At 58.7% G+C, this 16,986-nt stretch overlaps 1 protein-coding gene across 2 annotated transcripts; it reads right to left on the reverse strand.

Annotated features, from left to right (window-relative positions):
- Positions 1-6,068: 6,068 nt before the first annotated feature.
- Positions 6,069-9,523, reverse strand: LOC135286748 (uncharacterized). 2 transcript variants are annotated; one of them, XM_064399955.1, is made up of 3 exons: positions 7,917-9,523; positions 7,316-7,384; positions 6,069-6,595 (listed from the first exon to the last, which is right to left on the reverse strand). In XM_064399955.1, the coding sequence occupies exons 1-3, from the start codon at positions 9,006-9,008 to the stop codon at positions 6,557-6,559; spliced, it is 1,200 nt and encodes a 399-aa protein (XP_064256025.1). In that variant the 5' UTR covers positions 9,009-9,523; the 3' UTR covers positions 6,069-6,556. The 2 variants fall into 2 exon arrangements, with proteins under 2 accessions (XP_064256025.1, XP_064256024.1); XM_064399954.1 differs by lacking the exons at positions 6,069-6,595; positions 7,316-7,384 and adding an exon at positions 7,393-7,815.
- Between the last annotated feature and the right edge of the window lie 7,463 nt (positions 9,524-16,986).

Consider the following 16,986-nt stretch of genomic DNA (forward strand, 5'->3'; position numbering starts at 1 on the left):
TGTGCCCAGCTGGAGCAGGACGGTGCTTTGCTCCCCCTGCACAGCCCAACGAGGGCATGACGGTGCTTGCTGTTCACCCTGCAGAGCACAGTGCGGACCCTGCCCTTTGTCCTGCAGTGGGCAGTGGGGTGGCACAGAAAGCAGGCTGTTAGGGGAATTTAGGGGGTTTATGAGCAGACCTTGCCTTCCAGCGCCAGGGAAGGGCACAGGGCATTCCTGCTTTCCTTGCCTGGGGGCATGCTGTGGGTAGCAAAATCGTAGCTTTGGTGGGCCCAGTGAGCTGTTCCTTCTCCAGACAGTATGTGACACACAAGATATGGACAATCACCAGGAGCTTTCCATCCCAAGGGGTTTTGTCTAATGCCTGCGCTCCAAGGGGAGATCAGGCCCCCCAGCACGGGGCAGTGCTGCAGCATCTCCCCAGGCTCAAGAGAAGTGGCAGATTTGAGCTCCCCCCAGCCCCTCCGGACACCAACCGCACTGCGGGGCGCTGCTGCTGCACAGCTTCTCGCACAGGAACTGGATGGTCCTGCAGGGGCTCTCGGGCCGGGGACGCTCCTGGCACAGGCAGCAGGCCGTCTCCTTGGGCACTTGCCTGCAGACAAGAGGGGATTATTGCAGGAACACCTGCCCACCCACTCCGTGGCTCAGAGCCCGACTCAGGGAACACACAGGAACCCCACTCATGGGGCTTGTGCTTCACTGTGTGCCACAGCTCTGAGAAAGGCCCCTGACTCCCAATGCCAAACATCAGAAAGGGGATTTTAACCTGGAAAGTGGAACTGCTCCCAAAATACCACGTGACACAGAAATGCACCCGCCTGGAGTTCAAACTCTGCTTTGAGAGACCTGCAGCAAGTCACCCGAAAAGGTGAAATTCTGCCTCTGAGCGGGTGAGTTTTGGCACGTTCCCACAAGGAAACAGCAATTCTTGAGTTTACTGGGTTTCTTCTGGTTTTGTGGCACATGGATTTGTTTTCCCAGCAGAGCCCTTGTGCCAGCACTCAGAGCCTGCTGGCGGCTGGGGCTCAGTCCCACACACTCACAGGCTTTCCAAGCTCACTGTGGTCTGTAGTAGCTGCAGCAGCGTCTGCGGGGTCACTTGGGTGGCACTTAGGTCTCTGCAGGCATTGCAAAGAGATCATGAAATTCTCTGGTGACATTGCCAGGACTCTGCTCTGACAGCAAGCCCAGGGCCCTGACGATGGTGGTGCTGTTGGCAGAGGCATCCCCTTCTGCCTGCTCCAAGAGCAGCCCTTCTGGAGCCCAGCTTCCCTCTGCCTCGCCCTGCTCTAAACCAGCCCCTCGGAATCAGGAGGGCAACCCTGCAGCTCCTGTGGCAGACAGATGCCACCAGAAAGGATTGCCCCTCTCCCGACCTCCTGCTGCTCTCCCCTGAGGGCAGCTGAGCCCCTGGAGGAGGCAGGAGCCTGGAGCTGCTGGCAGGAGTGCACTTCATTCCCAGAGCCCTGCGGCCACTCCACAGCCCCAGACCTGCATGGGCTCTCTCAATCCCTGAAAGGTTGTGTCCCAGTTCCTGGGCTGCTTTGCAGCTGGGGACACACCAGCACTGCTTGGCCTTTGCCTTGCTCTGCTGCAGCTGGGCCACTTGTGTCTCCAGCAGACTCAGGCTGGCCCACAGGCAGATTTGCTCCTGCCCCATTTGGGCTGCCCTCCTGAGAACAGGGCACTCGAGAGAGACACAGCTCTCTGTGCATCTGCTCCAAACGAGCCAATACTTACAGAGAGCGCACTGAGGGCAGCTTGAAGAAGGCAGAGTCATCTATCACAACCAGCGGGTTTTGGCTGAGGATCCTGGGAAACAACAGAGCTCTGTCAGGGCTGATGGCAAGGATGTGAGCTGGCTGTGCCGGGCACGTGGGCACGGCCTGGGCCCATCCAAGGAAGCCTTGCAGGAGATGAGCAGGGCAGGGCAAAGGGCCTTTGCAGCTGCACACTCCTGCTGCTCCCTGGCTGACATGCACACTCGCAATCAGGACTTTCCCAAGGGCAAATCTGCTCCTGCCCAGGGACCCTGCAGAGGCTCGCCCTGCCGTGCCTTTAGCCCTGGGGCCACTTACAGCTCCTGGAGGAACTGCATCCCATGCCAGGCCTGGAAAGTGCCGCTGCGGATCCGCGTGAGGCCGTTCCCGGAGAGATTTCTGGGGAGAGAGGAGGTCACACACAGGAATCGGGCCTGCCCTACAGAAAGAGGGGACAAAGCGGGATCCCTTTGCAGGAAAGGTGCAAATCCAAGGTGGAAGAGGGAGGCAACTGCTGCTTTCTCGGTGTTTGTAGCCTGCCCAGGAGGCCAAGTGAGGAGCACTCGTGCTGACTCTCTTTCTGTTCCAGGAAGCAGCCAAGGCTGCAAGAACTGGCTGCCTGATGGCTGTGTGTGGACAACCCCGCTGGGCTCTGTCCCCTGGCGTGGCTGCCCAGCCATCGGCATTGACCTCTGCAGCTCAGCTGGGCTCTGGGCAGGGCAGAGTTAGGGACTGAGGGCAAAAGAACAGCAGCATTTTCCTGCACAGGAAATTGGGGTGCCCAAGGCAAAGACGGAGCTAAAAACACCAGCAAGGAACTGGATCACTCACAGAAACTTCAGGAAAGGCAGTGGCTCAAAAGCCCGTTCCTCAGTGGACTGGATCTCATTGTAGGACAAATCCCTGTTCCAGTTAGAGCAACAAATGTCACTTCCAATTGCCCTGTTGCATCTAGCTGCCTTTGCAGACTTGATCCCAGCATGGACAAAGGCCACATGCCCGTGGCTGGGCTGAGCAGCAGGGCCCCAGGGAGGGGCAGGCAGGAGCCCCCCACCATGGGCAGGGCCCGGTGCTTACAGGTGCTTCAGCAGGAACGGTCCCTCCAGGGAATGGCTCTTCACTGTCCGCAGCTCATTGTCCCTGAGCACTCTGCAAGGGGACACAGGGACATTGTGACAGCGGCCGCTGGCCAGCAGCAAATGGCATTGTCATGGGAAAATCTCCTGCAGCAGCTTGACTGAAGCATCTCTTTGGGACACTGCAGGGATCGTCCCCACTCCTGGCCACAGCAGGCCCTTGCTCCTGGCCGGCTGAAGGTGACCACAGCGTCATCCCTGGGCAGACACACATGGGGATGGTGCCCTGGCTGCAAGAGGCTCATGGCAATTCTTGCCATACTGGGAAGCTGGGCTGATTCACACTCCTCCTTGCAGAGCCACCGAGCTTTGAACTCCAATGGAAAGGATGCAAGCGGGTGGTGTGGGGGCTGCTGATCCTATCCCCAGACCAAAGGATGGAAAATCCCCAAACTCCTGACTTTTGAAATGGTGTAGGCCACGTACAATGTCTCAGCCCATGGGTAGTCCTTCCAGGCCTGTTTTCCAAGAGCTTCAACAGAGTTGCCAGTGAAATCTCTGCAAAGAAACAAAAGGCCCGTTGCCCCCTCAAGAAAACCCATTTCCTGGCCATTCCTCTGCTGAGCTAGAATTGGGCTTTGCCTGGAGAAGGCACAGCGTGCCCAGCCTGGCTTCACCCCCCTGCTGAGCTCAGGCCCCCAAGCCCACGCTGTCCCCAGGCAGGGAGTCCCCCGGGTGTCCCAGGTGGGCTCTGCAGACACAGGGAGCCGAGTAGTGGCAGCTGCAGGGCTCTGCCCATCCACAGCAACCCCTAAGGCCCATCCAGTGCCACCCCTGCCATGCACAGGCACTCCTTCCACTATCCCAGGCTGCTCCAAGCCTCGTCCAACCTGGCCTTGGACATTGCCAGGGATCCAGGGGCAGCCACAGCTGCTCTGGGCACCCTGTGCCAGGGCCTCACCCCCCACACAGGGAAGGATTTCTCTGAACATTTGATCTAAGCCTGCTCTCTGTCACTGTGGAGCCATTCCCATTTGTATTGGTTTTGTGTGGCCAAGGTTTGGCATGGCATTGGGCTCCAGCTGCTGTTGAAATTGCTTTTGCTTCTCATTATCCTGCCCTGGTTTTGTTGGTAATAAATGTAATTAATATCCCCAAGTTCCCTCCGTTGTGTCCGTGAGGGTGATGACCAGGGAGGGATCTCTCCCTCTCTTTCTGGAAGCTCATGAGCCTTTTGCTGCCTTTTCTCTCCTCTCCACTCGGGCGGAGCGCTGACAGCGCCTTTGGTGGGCAGCCGGCATCCAGCCAGGGCCAAAGCCCGCCTGGCGCCGGGAGAGCGCGGGCAGCTTCCCGAAAGCCGGGCACAGGCGGGATGGCCGCCGGCAGAGCCTGAGGGAGCCGCAGCGCCAATGGCGGGAAGCGCGGGCAGCCTGAGGGGCGGCAGCTCCGCCTCAGCGCGCCGGCACCGGCAGCGACCGCCGCGCAAAGGGAGCCGCGGGCAGCTTCGGCGAGGCCGGCACGGCCCCGCAAGCAGCGCCCGCACAGGCGCCCCGGCCCGGCCGGGAAGCGCGGCCGCTCCGCCGCACAGGCAGCTCCGGCTCCGGGCAGCGCCTCCGGCAGCGGCCGCCCCGGCCTGAGGGGAAACGCGCGGGCCAGCAGCTCGGGCCGGGGCGGCTCCGGCAGCGCCTGCGGCAGGGCGGCCTCCACTCCTGGCCACGGAGCCACGGAGCCTCAGAGTCGCTGTCCATGGTGGAGACCTCCGGGTTCAGCGGGTCCATCCTGTGCCCGATCCCCACCTTGGCAGCCAGGCCACAGCACTCAGTGCCACCTCCAGCCGTCCCGTGCACCCCTGCAGGCATGGGGAGTCCAGCGCCTCCTTGGGCAGCCCCTTCCAAGGCCTGACCACCCTTTCCATGGAGAAATTCCTCCCTGATCTCTCTTTTTCCTGACTTACACACCCGGACACTATTTTAAGCCTCTTCTGAGCCATATTCGACCAAGGTGCCTTTCATGCATGCCCATTAAACCTCCTGGAGAAGGTGATTCTGCTCCATCACAGCAGCCCTTCAGCAGGAGGTTCAACAATGCAACCATCAGCCTGGGAGCCAGGCAGGAGTGAGGGAGGGCAAAGGGAAGGAGGAGGAGGAGGTGAAAACCTCAGGGGTGCAGAGGGGACAGTGCTGCTTGTGCAGCTCCAAGCCAGCACCACGGGGACACCCGTGCCGAGGCCTCTGCAGGAGGACACCGGCCATTCCCCTTCCCATTCCCCACCCACAGCTCTTGTGTTCACAGGAGACATTTGGAACACAAAAGTGTGGACCCTGGAAAGCTACAGGGGCCTTGGGATGTTTTAGAAGCACTACTGCAAAGCCTCTTCCTTTGATATCCAACGAGCTATCCAGGAAGGTCTCGTTGGAATGGGAAAACTCCACAGGGAGTGCTGGAGCCAGGCACTGGCACTGGGGCTGGCAGAAATAACACCTGGGTGAGGTAGGACCAGGTGCATGCTCTGCTCAGCCCAGTGGCAGAGCTGAAGGGGGAAGTGCAAAGATAAGGAGTGGCAGAGGCAGAGGGACTGCTGGAGCCCCTCTGAAGCAGCCATTGCACAAACGTCCCAGACAGGCACATCCCAAGAAGCCCAGGATGCCCAAGGCTGTGGCCAGCAGGCAGGGGGAGGGGATCCAAAACAAGGGCAATGGAAACAGGTCCCTGCTGGGGGCAGCAGGGCAATCCCCTCCTGGCCCATCTCACCTTCCCAGCTCCCTCTGCACAACACGGGGGAGGCTCTGAGCCACTGGGGCCGGACAAGCACGGTGTGGACAAGCTCCATCCAGGCTGGAGGGGCTGCCCAGGGGGAGTCAGGCCAGCCACGCTCTTTGAGAGGCTCCCTGGGGACGCTGTCCTGAGGGGCAGAGCAGTCCAGAGGGGCTGGACATTCTGCAGGGAGAAATCCTTGTAGGCACAGGCAGGAACAGGCCATGCCCGTGTGCCCAAAGACGAGCTGGTGAGGAAGCACAACGGCTGAGCAGGAAGCTTTACCTGGGACTCCGGGAAAACACAGAATTTACACCTTTGGAAGAAGGGCAGCACCACAGGAGGATGGCAAGGATGTTGTTGGGGCGTGCAGGGAGAAAGGCAAAAAAGCAAAGGCACAGCTGGAACTGAATTTGGCCAATTCCATAAGGGAGAACAGAAACTGCTTTTACTAAAAAATCAGCAACACCAGGAGGAACGAGAACCAACTTGTTTTTTATTGAATGCAGGGGAAAACATTGTGACAAGGGATGAGGAAAACCCTGAGATACTGATGCCTTCTCTGGGTGTCCCAGAGCTTGTGCTTGCCTGCAGCACCCTCTGGCCTTCCCTCAGCAGTGACAGCAAGAAATAACAGTCAAGGAAAAAGCATCTAAAGAAATAAAAACAGCAAACAAAGCAGCATCCAAGGAGGGCCTCAGCTAAATGGGAGGTGAACAATTGTGGCATCCCATTAACGTCTTGAAAGTCTTCTACCTTTGTTCTTCACACTATGCCTCTTCCCGGGATGCTTATCTCTGGGATTCATAGGCATCCCTGATGCGTTGAATCCATGGCAATTCAGACTTGCTGAACAGGGAACAGCACTGGGATGCTCCATGAACAGCCTGGGAACAGGGGCAACACTCGGAGGAGCTCTCTGCCCTGTAGAGCAAAGGCTGCTCTACATTCTGTGCCTCCTTGTTATCCTTCCTCCCTCTCTGTGGCAGTTTTGCACAGAACCTGAAAAAAAAACAGAGAGAGAAAATGGGCATAAAAGAGAAGGCAGCAGGTGATGGAGGCTGTGGGCAACAGGGGTGCCTGTGCTCTGCCCTGTCTGGGAAGCAGCCGCTGGAGCAGTCGGGAAGGGGCATTTCCAACGATGCAAAGCAATGGAGTGAGCGAGGTGAACGGGGACAAAAAGGCTTCTGGACATCCCATAGCCAGAGGTCCCTGGTCCGGCTCCCTTAGCAGGGAGGTTTGGCCAGGGAGGGCTGCAGCAGGTGCCAGCACCTCTCCCTGCTCTGGGGTGTGTCAGCAGAGCCCAAGGAAGATGGGGAGCCCCAGCAGGGGTGGCAATGGCTAGCAATCCAGGGAATGAGCCCTGCATGCAAAAGGCAGCTGGAGAGGATGGGAGTGAGTTCTTCACCAGCCACTGTGGGGAGGGAGTGGGGAAAAATAGGGCAGAGCCACAGCAGAGGAGACTGCTCGTGCTCACAGAGATTTGGGAGCGCCCCGGGGCCCAAGACATCCATCCCAGCGCCGGCGTGGGAAGGGCTGCTTGGGCTGGGAGCCCCTGGCCGTGCCCAGCGCTCAGGAGCCGCTTTCCCAGGGCTCCCCCAAACGCGACGTGTCGGAAACACGGCCCGAGGAGTCCTGGGCAGCGGCACCTGCGTGGCTGCGGGGCTCCAGGAGGAGCTGCTCTGCACAGGAAAGACTCTAGGTGGCATGGGCAGGACTTACCTTCTCAGCCACAAAAAATTTCCTGGGGTGGCCAGGCTGGGAGTCAAGTTCACTCTGTCGGGAGCGCTTCTGGGGAAGGAAAATGGGAGATTTGCAACATCAGTTGTCCTGTAATATTCTGCCAAACAGGGGAGAGGGTGAAAGCTCTCATTGCTGTGTGGCTGAAGGCAGGAGAGCAAAGCAAAGCTGGGGAGAGCTGGGACAGAAGGCAGGACAAGCTCCCCCCAGGCAGGCTGGACCCTGCTGAGCTGAGTGCTGGGGATGCTGCCACAAGCTTCAGGCTTGGAAAAACATCTCCTGTGGCACCCCGCACATGCAGGGGCATCTGCAGTGGCACGTGGGGCTCATCACCTGGGCACTCTAACTACAAGACAGACAGCTGTGTGTCAAACAAGAAACTGGCTTACGTGGAAGACACACTTCAGTATCAGTAAAACCAAGACGAAGAAAAACAGAAGAACCACAAATGTGATCACGTACACCACAACCTTCTGTTTGTGCTGTGAGGCAAGGAAGGAAGAATATGTGGGTAAGAGCATTGCTCCTTCCATTCTCCTTTGCCCAGAAGGACACATGCAGCAGTGCCCAGCAGCTCTCCTACCTTCCCTGTGAGCCCCTTGTCCTTCCCCAAGGCCATGTGAATGATCATGTTCTCTTGTTGACGACACTGCTCTATTGGATCATAGGCTTCCTGGTTCTCTTGCCTCCCTTGGAGCACCTTTAGAAGCAGCCTGGTCTTTTTGACCATCTTGGCACACGCCTGCTTGAGCTGGGGCAGGCTGCAGTCCCTCCTCAGAGCTCTCTCCACGTGGGCCATGAATGTCTTCAGGCCTTTGTGTGCCTCCATCAACTGCTGGTGATGATCAGCATTGGTTTCCAGGTCTTTTAGTACTGGCGCAAGGTCCGCACTTCGGGGTCTCACAGGTTTATGGAGGAGCATGGAGTCTTCCTCCTCTCTGGTGTCAGGCATGAGCAGGAGGTGGCCGCCGATGGAGGAATGCTTCTCTTCAGCCGTGGCTCCTCGTCTGCTGCTCACAGCGGGGTGGCTCTGAACCAACGGGTCAGAGAGAAAATCCACGTCCCTGTTTAGACCCTGGGCAGATCTGGACCTTCGCTCCACTTTCACAGGGCTCAGCACCTGGTAGAAAAGCGGATTACGTCCAACCCAATACTGCCTGTCCTTCTTCTTGTGCCGTTTGTGTGTCCTGACGTGGTACTTCCTGGCAGTTGGATCTTCCTCCTCATCTCTGTGTTGTCCAGAGATGGAGGGATCGTCAGCATGTTTTAATCCACCAGCTACAGCTGAGGGCTTTAATCCTTGCCAGTATAAACGTGACTCCATCTTCTCTTGATGCCAGCTTGAGGGTGTCTTTTCCACCACATGCTTCAGCCTGGCAGGCTGGGGCTGGTGTGGGACAGTGATTCTTGCAGCCTTGATGCTTTCTGCCTTGTGCAGCTTCTTCTTGGCCTTGGCCCTCAGGTCACCAGCACCTGTTTTACCTTTCTGCCCCAAGAGATGCTGAGGGGGATATGAATTTCTTCTGGAGCTATCCAGGCTGCTGACACCACCCTCAGCGCTCTGGGTCAGGGCAACCACAAGCGTGACAGTTCCATGATCTCCCAGTGAAGGTTCCATGGGCTTGAGGATCAACACAGGGCTGGTGTTCAGCTCTCTGCGTTGCTCCATGTCCATTACTTCTCCCCGTGTCTGCAGCACAGTTGAGTGAACTGTAGAACACCAAGAGAGCAGATCAGCAGCTGGGCACAGACACAGGCTCAGAGGTTACCCCGAGCAGCAGGAGCTCATCTCTAAGTTTAGGCATCCCAAGAGCAGAGTGGGGGATGTGTTGTGGGGAGCAGCAGAGCCCTTCAATCCATGCCATTATCCCCTCGGAGCAGAGCAGAGAGCTGGCTCTTTCCAGGTGTCTCCTGGGGCTCTGTTTGCATGGGAGGGAAACATCCCTGGGGAATGGCTTTGCTGTCGGAGAGGTTCCCACAGCTCCAGATGAGCAGGCTTGGGTGGCTCTGCAGGAGCCAGTGAAGAGCCTGAGACCCCAGAGGAAGGACCCGTGCTGCAATGGGGGCACAGACTGGCAGGGGAGGAAAGCCCAGGGATTCCTTTGCTCCAGGGCCATTCCCAAGAGCAGCAGCTCAAGCTCTTACACCGTGAAAAACTTCCCCAAAGGCACCAGAGCTCTGGGACTGTGCTGTGGGAAACCTGGGGCTGAGCCAGTGAGAGAAGCGAGCTCCCTGGAGCCTTTGGCAACCTGGCTGTATCTGTTTGCACAAGTGCAGCCTGGCCCTGCTGTGGACAGGATGTGCTGTGCCCTGTGCCCAGCTGGAGCAGGACGGTGCTTTGCTCCCCCTGCACAGCCCAACGAGGGCATGACGGTGCTTGCTGTTCACCCTGCAGAGCACAGTGCGGACCCTGCCCTTTGTCCTGCAGTGGGCAGTGGGGTGGCACAGAAAGCAGGCTGTTAGGGGAATTTAGGGGGTTTATGAGCAGACCTTGCCTTCCAGCGCCAGGGAAGGGCACAGGGCATTCCTGCTTTCCTTGCCTGGGGGCATGCTGTGGGTAGCAAAATCGTAGCTTTGGTGGGCCCAGTGAGCTGTTCCTTCTCCAGACAGTATGTGACACACAAGATATGGACAATCACCAGGAGCTTTCCATCCCAAGGGGTTTTGTCTAATGCCTGCGCTCCAAGGGGAGATCAGGCCCCCCAGCACGGGGCAGTGCTGCAGCATCTCCCCAGGCTCAAGAGAAGTGGCAGATTTGAGCTCCCCCCAGCCCCTCCGGACACCAACCGCACTGCGGGGCGCTGCTGCTGCACAGCTTCTCGCACAGGAACTGGATGGTCCTGCAGGGGCTCTCGGGCCGGGGACGCTCCTGGCACAGGCAGCAGGCCGTCTCCTTGGGCACTTGCCTGCAGACAAGAGGGGATTATTGCAGGAACACCTGCCCACCCACTCCGTGGCTCAGAGCCCGACTCAGGGAACACACAGGAACCCCACTCATGGGGCTTGTGCTTCACTGTGTGCCACAGCTCTGAGAAAGGCCCCTGACTCCCAATGCCAAACATCAGAAAGGGGATTTTAACCTGGAAAGTGGAACTGCTCCCAAAATACCACGTGACACAGAAATGCACCCGCCTGGAGTTCAAACTCTGCTTTGAGAGACCTGCAGCAAGTCACCCGAAAAGGTGAAATTCTGCCTCTGAGCGGGTGAGTTTTGGCACGTTCCCACAAGGAAACAGCAATTCTTGAGTTTACTGGGTTTCTTCTGGTTTTGTGGCACATGGATTTGTTTTCCCAGCAGAGCCCTTGTGCCAGCACTCAGAGCCTGCTGGCGGCTGGGGCTCAGTCCCACACACTCACAGGCTTTCCAAGCTCACTGTGGTCTGTAGTAGCTGCAGCAGCGTCTGCGGGGTCACTTGGGTGGCACTTAGGTCTCTGCAGGCATTGCAAAGAGATCATGAAATTCTCTGGTGACATTGCCAGGACTCTGCTCTGACAGCAAGCCCAGGGCCCTGACGATGGTGGTGCTGTTGGCAGAGGCATCCCCTTCTGCCTGCTCCAAGAGCAGCCCTTCTGGAGCCCAGCTTCCCTCTGCCTCGCCCTGCTCTAAACCAGCCCCTCGGAATCAGGAGGGCAACCCTGCAGCTCCTGTGGCAGACAGATGCCACCAGAAAGGATTGCCCCTCTCCCGACCTCCTGCTGCTCTCCCCTGAGGGCAGCTGAGCCCCTGGAGGAGGCAGGAGCCTGGAGCTGCTGGCAGGAGTGCACTTCATTCCCAGAGCCCTGCGGCCACTCCACAGCCCCAGACCTGCATGGGCTCTCTCAATCCCTGAAAGGTTGTGTCCCAGTTCCTGGGCTGCTTTGCAGCTGGGGACACACCAGCACTGCTTGGCCTTTGCCTTGCTCTGCTGCAGCTGGGCCACTTGTGTCTCCAGCAGACTCAGGCTGGCCCACAGGCAGATTTGCTCCTGCCCCATTTGGGCTGCCCTCCTGAGAACAGGGCACTCGAGAGAGACACAGCTCTCTGTGCATCTGCTCCAAACGAGCCAATACTTACAGAGAGCGCACTGAGGGCAGCTTGAAGAAGGCAGAGTCATCTATCACAACCAGCGGGTTTTGGCTGAGGATCCTGGGAAACAACAGAGCTCTGTCAGGGCTGATGGCAAGGATGTGAGCTGGCTGTGCCGGGCACGTGGGCACGGCCTGGGCCCATCCAAGGAAGCCTTGCAGGAGATGAGCAGGGCAGGGCAAAGGGCCTTTGCAGCTGCACACTCCTGCTGCTCCCTGGCTGACATGCACACTCGCAATCAGGACTTTCCCAAGGGCAAATCTGCTCCTGCCCAGGGACCCTGCAGAGGCTCGCCCTGCCGTGCCTTTAGCCCTGGGGCCACTTACAGCTCCTGGAGGAACTGCATCCCATGCCAGGCCTGGAAAGTGCCGCTGCGGATCCGCGTGAGGCCGTTCCCGGAGAGATTTCTGGGGAGAGAGGAGGTCACACACAGGAATCGGGCCTGCCCTACAGAAAGAGGGGACAAAGCGGGATCCCTTTGCAGGAAAGGTGCAAATCCAAGGTGGAAGAGGGAGGCAACTGCTGCTTTCTCGGTGTTTGTAGCCTGCCCAGGAGGCCAAGTGAGGAGCACTCGTGCTGACTCTCTTTCTGTTCCAGGAAGCAGCCAAGGCTGCAAGAACTGGCTGCCTGATGGCTGTGTGTGGACAACCCCGCTGGGCTCTGTCCCCTGGCGTGGCTGCCCAGCCATCGGCATTGACCTCTGCAGCTCAGCTGGGCTCTGGGCAGGGCAGAGTTAGGGACTGAGGGCAAAAGAACAGCAGCATTTTCCTGCACAGGAAATTGGGGTGCCCAAGGCAAAGACGGAGCTAAAAACACCAGCAAGGAACTGGATCACTCACAGAAACTTCAGGAAAGGCAGTGGCTCAAAAGCCCGTTCCTCAGTGGACTGGATCTCATTGTAGGACAAATCCCTGTTCCAGTTAGAGCAACAAATGTCACTTCCAATTGCCCTGTTGCATCTAGCTGCCTTTGCAGACTTGATCCCAGCATGGACAAAGGCCACATGCCCGTGGCTGGGCTGAGCAGCAGGGCCCCAGGGAGGGGCAGGCAGGAGCCCCCCACCATGGGCAGGGCCCGGTGCTTACAGGTGCTTCAGCAGGAACGGTCCCTCCAGGGAATGGCTCTTCACTGTCCGCAGCTCATTGTCCCTGAGCACTCTGCAAGGGGACACAGGGACATTGTGACAGCGGCCGCTGGCCAGCAGCAAATGGCATTGTCATGGGAAAATCTCCTGCAGCAGCTTGACTGAAGCATCTCTTTGGGACACTGCAGGGATCGTCCCCACTCCTGGCCACAGCAGGCCCTTGCTCCTGGCCGGCTGAAGGTGACCACAGCGTCATCCCTGGGCAGACACACATGGGGATGGTGCCCTGGCTGCAAGAGGCTCATGGCAATTCTTGCCATACTGGGAAGCTGGGCTGATTCACACTCCTCCTTGCAGAGCCACCGAGCTTTGAACTCCAATGGAAAGGATGCAAGCGGGTGGTGTGGGGGCTGCTGATCCTATCCCCAGACCAAAGGATGGAAAATCCCCAAACTCCTGACTTTTGAAATGGTGTAGGCCACGTACAATGTCTCAGCCCATGGGTAGTCCTTCCAGGCCTGTTTTCCAAGAGCTTCAACAGAGTTGCCAGTGAAATCTCTGCAAAGAAACAAAAGGCCCGTTGCCCCCTCAAGAAAACCCATTTCCTGGCCATTCCTCTGCTGAGCTAGAATTGGGCTTTGCCTGGAGAAGGCACAGCGTGCCCAGCCTGGCTTCACCCCCCTGCTGAGCTCAGGCCCCCAAGCCCACGCTGTCCCCAGGCAGGGAGTCCCCCGGGTGTCCCAGGTGGGCTCTGCAGACACAGGGAGCCGAGTAGTGGCAGCTGCAGGGCTCTGCCCATCCACAGCAACCCCTAAGGCCCATCCAGTGCCACCCCTGCCATGCACAGGCACCCCTTCCACTATCCCAGGCTGCTCCAAGCCTCGTCCAACCTGGCCTTGGACATTGCCAGGGATCCAGGGGCAGCCACAGCTGCTCTGGGCACCCTGTGCCAGGGCCTCACCCCCCACACAGGGAAGGATTTCTCTGAACATTTGATCTAAGCCTGCTCTCTGTCACTGTGGAGCCATTCCCATTTGTATTGGTTTTGTGTGGCCAAGGTTTGGCATGGCATTGGGCTCCAGCTGCTGTTGAAATTGCTTTTGCTTCTCATTATCCTGCCCTGGTTTTGTTGGTAATAAATGTAATTAATATCCCCAAGTTCCCTCCGTTGTGTCCATGAGGGTGATGACCAGGGAGGGATCTCTCCCTCTCTTTCTGGAAGCTCATGAGCCTTTTGCTGCCTTTCCTCTCCTCTCCACTCGGGCGGAGCGCTGACAGCGCCTTTGGTGGGCAGCCGGCATCCAGCCAGGGCCAAAGCCCGCCTGGCGCCGGGAGAGCGCGGGCAGCTTCCCGAAAGCCGGGCACAGGCGGGATGGCCGCCGGCAGAGCCTGAGGGAGCCGCAGCGCCAATGGCGGGAAGCGCGGGCAGCCTGAGGGGCGGCAGCTCCGCCTCAGCGCGCCGGCACCGGCAGCGACCGCCGCGCAAAGGGAGCCGCGGGCAGCTTTGGCGAGGCCGGCACGGCCCCGCAAGCAGCGCCCGCACGGGCGCCCCGGCCCGGCCGGGAAGCGCGGCCGCTCCGCCGCACAGGCAGCTCCGGCTCCGGGCAGCGCCTCCGGCAGCGGCCGCCCCGGCCTGAGGGGAAACGCGCGGGCCAGCAGCTCGGGCCGGGGCGGCTCCGGCAGCGCCTGCGGCAGGGCGGCCTCCACTCCTGGCCACGGAGCCACGGAGCCTCAGAGTCGCTGTCCATGGAGGAGACCTCCGGGTTCAGCGGGTCCATCCTGTGCCCGATCCCCACCTTGGCAGCCAGGCCACAGCACTCAGTGCCACCTCCAGCCGTCCCGTGCACCCCTGCAGGCATGGGGAGTCCAGCGCCTCCTTGGGCAGCCCCTTCCAAGGCCTGACCACCCTTTCCATGGAGAAATTCCTCCCTGATCTCTCTTTTTCCTGACTTACACACCCGGACACTATTTTAAGCCTCTTCTGAGCCATATTCGACCAAGGTGCCTTTCATGCATGCCCATTAAACCTCCTGGAGAAGGTGATTCTGCTCCATCACAGCAGCCCTTCAGCAGGAGGTTCAACAATGCAACCATCAGCCTGGGAGCCAGGCAGGAGTGAGGGAGGGCAAAGGGAAGGAGGAGGAGGAGGTGAAAACCTCAGGGGTGCAGAGGGGACAGTGCTGCTTGTGCAGCTCCAAGCCAGCACCACGGGGACACCCGTGCCGAGGCCTCTGCAGGAGGACACCGGCCATTCCCCTTCCCATTCCCCACCCACAGCTCTTGTGTTCACAGGAGACATTTGGAACACAAAAGTGTGGACCCTGGAAAGCTACAGGGGCCTTGGGATGTTTTAGAAGCACTACTGCAAAGCCTCTTCCTTTGATATCCAACGAGCTATCCAGGAAGGTCTCGTTGGAATGGGAAAACTCCACAGGGAGTGCTGGAGCCAGGCACTGGCACTGGGGCTGGCAGAAATAACACCTGGGTGAGGTAGGACCAGGTGCATGCTCTGCTCAGCCCAGTGGCAGAGCTGAAGGGGGAAGTGCAAAGATAAGGAGTGGCAGAGGCAGAGGGACTGCTGGAGCCCCTCTGAAGCAGCCATTGCACAAACGTCCCAGACAGGCACATCCCAAGAAGCCCAGGATGCCCAAGGCTGTGGCCAGCAGGCAGGGGGAGGGGATCCAAAACAAGGGCAATGGAAACAGGTCCCTGCTGGGGGCAGCAGGGCAATCCCCTCCTGGCCCATCTCACCTTTCCAGCTCCCTCTGCACAACACGGGGGAGGCTCTGAGCCACTGGGGCCGGACAAGCACGGTGTGGACAAGCTCCATCCAGGCTGGAGGGGCTGCCCAGGGGGAGTCAGGCCAGCCACGCTCTTTGAGAGGCTCCCTGGGGACGCTGTCCTGAGGGGCAGAGCAGTCCAGAGGGGCTGGACATTCTGCAGGGAGAAATCCTTGTAGGCACAGGCAGGAACAGGCCATGCCCGTGTGCCCAAAGACGAGCTGGTGAGGAAGCACAACGGCTGAGCAGGAAGCTTTACCTGGGACTCCGGGAAAACACAGAATTTACACCTTTGGAAGAAGGGCAGCACCACAGGAGGATGGCGAGGATGTTGTTGGGGCGTGCAGGGAGAAAGGCAAAAAAGCAAAGGCACAGCTGGAACTGAATTTGGCCAATTCCATAAGGGAGAACAGAAACTGCTTTTACTAAAAAATCAGCAACACCAGGAGGAACGAGAACCAACTTGTTTTTTATTGAATGCAGGGGAAAACATTGTGACAAGGGATGAGGAAAACCCTGAGATACTGATGCCTTCTCTGGGTGTCCCAGAGCTTGTGCTTGCCTGCAGCACCCTCTGGCCTTCCCTCAGCAGTGACAGCAAGAAATAACAGTCAAGGAAAAAGCATCTAAAGAAATAAAAACAGCAAACAAAGCAGCATCCAAGGAGGGCCTCAGCTAAATGGGAGGTGAACAATTGTGGCATCCCATTAACTTCTTGAAAGTCTTCTACCTTTGTTCTTCACACTATGCCTCTTCCCGGGATGCTTATCTCTGGGATTCATAGGCATCCCTGATGCGTTGAATCCATGGCAATTCAGACTTGCTGAACAGGGAACAGCACTGGGATGCTCCATGAACAGCCTGGGAACAGGGGCAACACTCGGAGGAGCTCTCTGCCCTGTAGAGCAAAGGCTGCTCTACATTCTATGCCTCCTTGTTATCCTTCCTCCCTCTCTGTGGCAGTTTTGCACAGAACCTGAAAAAAAAACAGAGAGAGAAAATGGGCATAAAAGAGAAGGCAGCAGGTGATGGAGGCTGTGGGCAACAGGGGTGCCTGTGCTCTGCCCTGTCTGGGAAGCAGCCGCTGGAGCAGTCGGGAAGGGGCATTTCCAACGATGCAAAGCAATGCAGTGAGCGAGGTGAACGGGGACAAAAAGGCTTCTGGACATCCCATGGCCAGAGGTCCCTGGTCCGGCTCCCTTAGCAGGGAGGTTTGGCCAGGGAGGGCTGCAGCAGGTGCCAGCACCTCTCCCTGCTCTGGGGTGTGTCAGCAGAGCCCAAGGAAGATGGGGAGCCCCAGCAGGGGTGGCAATGGCTAGCAATCCAGGGAATGAGCCCTGCATGCAAAAGGCAGCTGGAGAGGATGGGAGTGAGTTCTTCACCAGCCACTGTGGGGAGGGAGTGGGGAAAAATAGGGCAGAGCCACAGCAGAGGAGACTGCTCGTGCTCACAGAGATTTGGGAGCGCCCCGGGGCCCAAGACATCCATCCCAGCGCCGGCGTGGGAAGGGCTGCTTGGGCTGGGAGCCCCTGGCCGTGCCCAGCGCTCAGGAGCCGCTTTCCCAGGGCTCCCCCAAACGCGACGTGTCGGAAACACGGCCCGAGGAGTCCTGGGCAGCGGCACCTGCGTGGCTGCGGGGCTCCAGGAGGAGCTGCTCTGCACAGGAAAGACTCTAGGTGGCATGGGCAGGACTTACCTTCTCAGCCACAATTTCCTGGGGTGG

Source organism: Passer domesticus, chromosome 27, assembly GCF_036417665.1.
Source record: "Passer domesticus isolate bPasDom1 chromosome 27, bPasDom1.hap1, whole genome shotgun sequence".
In the NCBI taxonomy this organism is placed as follows: domain Eukaryota; kingdom Metazoa; phylum Chordata; class Aves; order Passeriformes; family Passeridae; genus Passer; species Passer domesticus.

What these genes read in the sequence shown, in the direction of transcription:
- LOC135286748 (XM_064399954.1), bottom strand. Translation starts at nt 9,008, where the DNA reads ATGGACATGGAGCAACGCAGAGAGCTGAACACCAGCCCTGTGTTGATC. An exon ending in ACAAGGGGCTCACAGGGAAG is followed by an intron (nt 7,816 to 7,916) that starts GTAGGAGAGCTG and finishes CTTGCCTCACAG; the next exon opens with CACAAACAGAAGGTTGTGGT.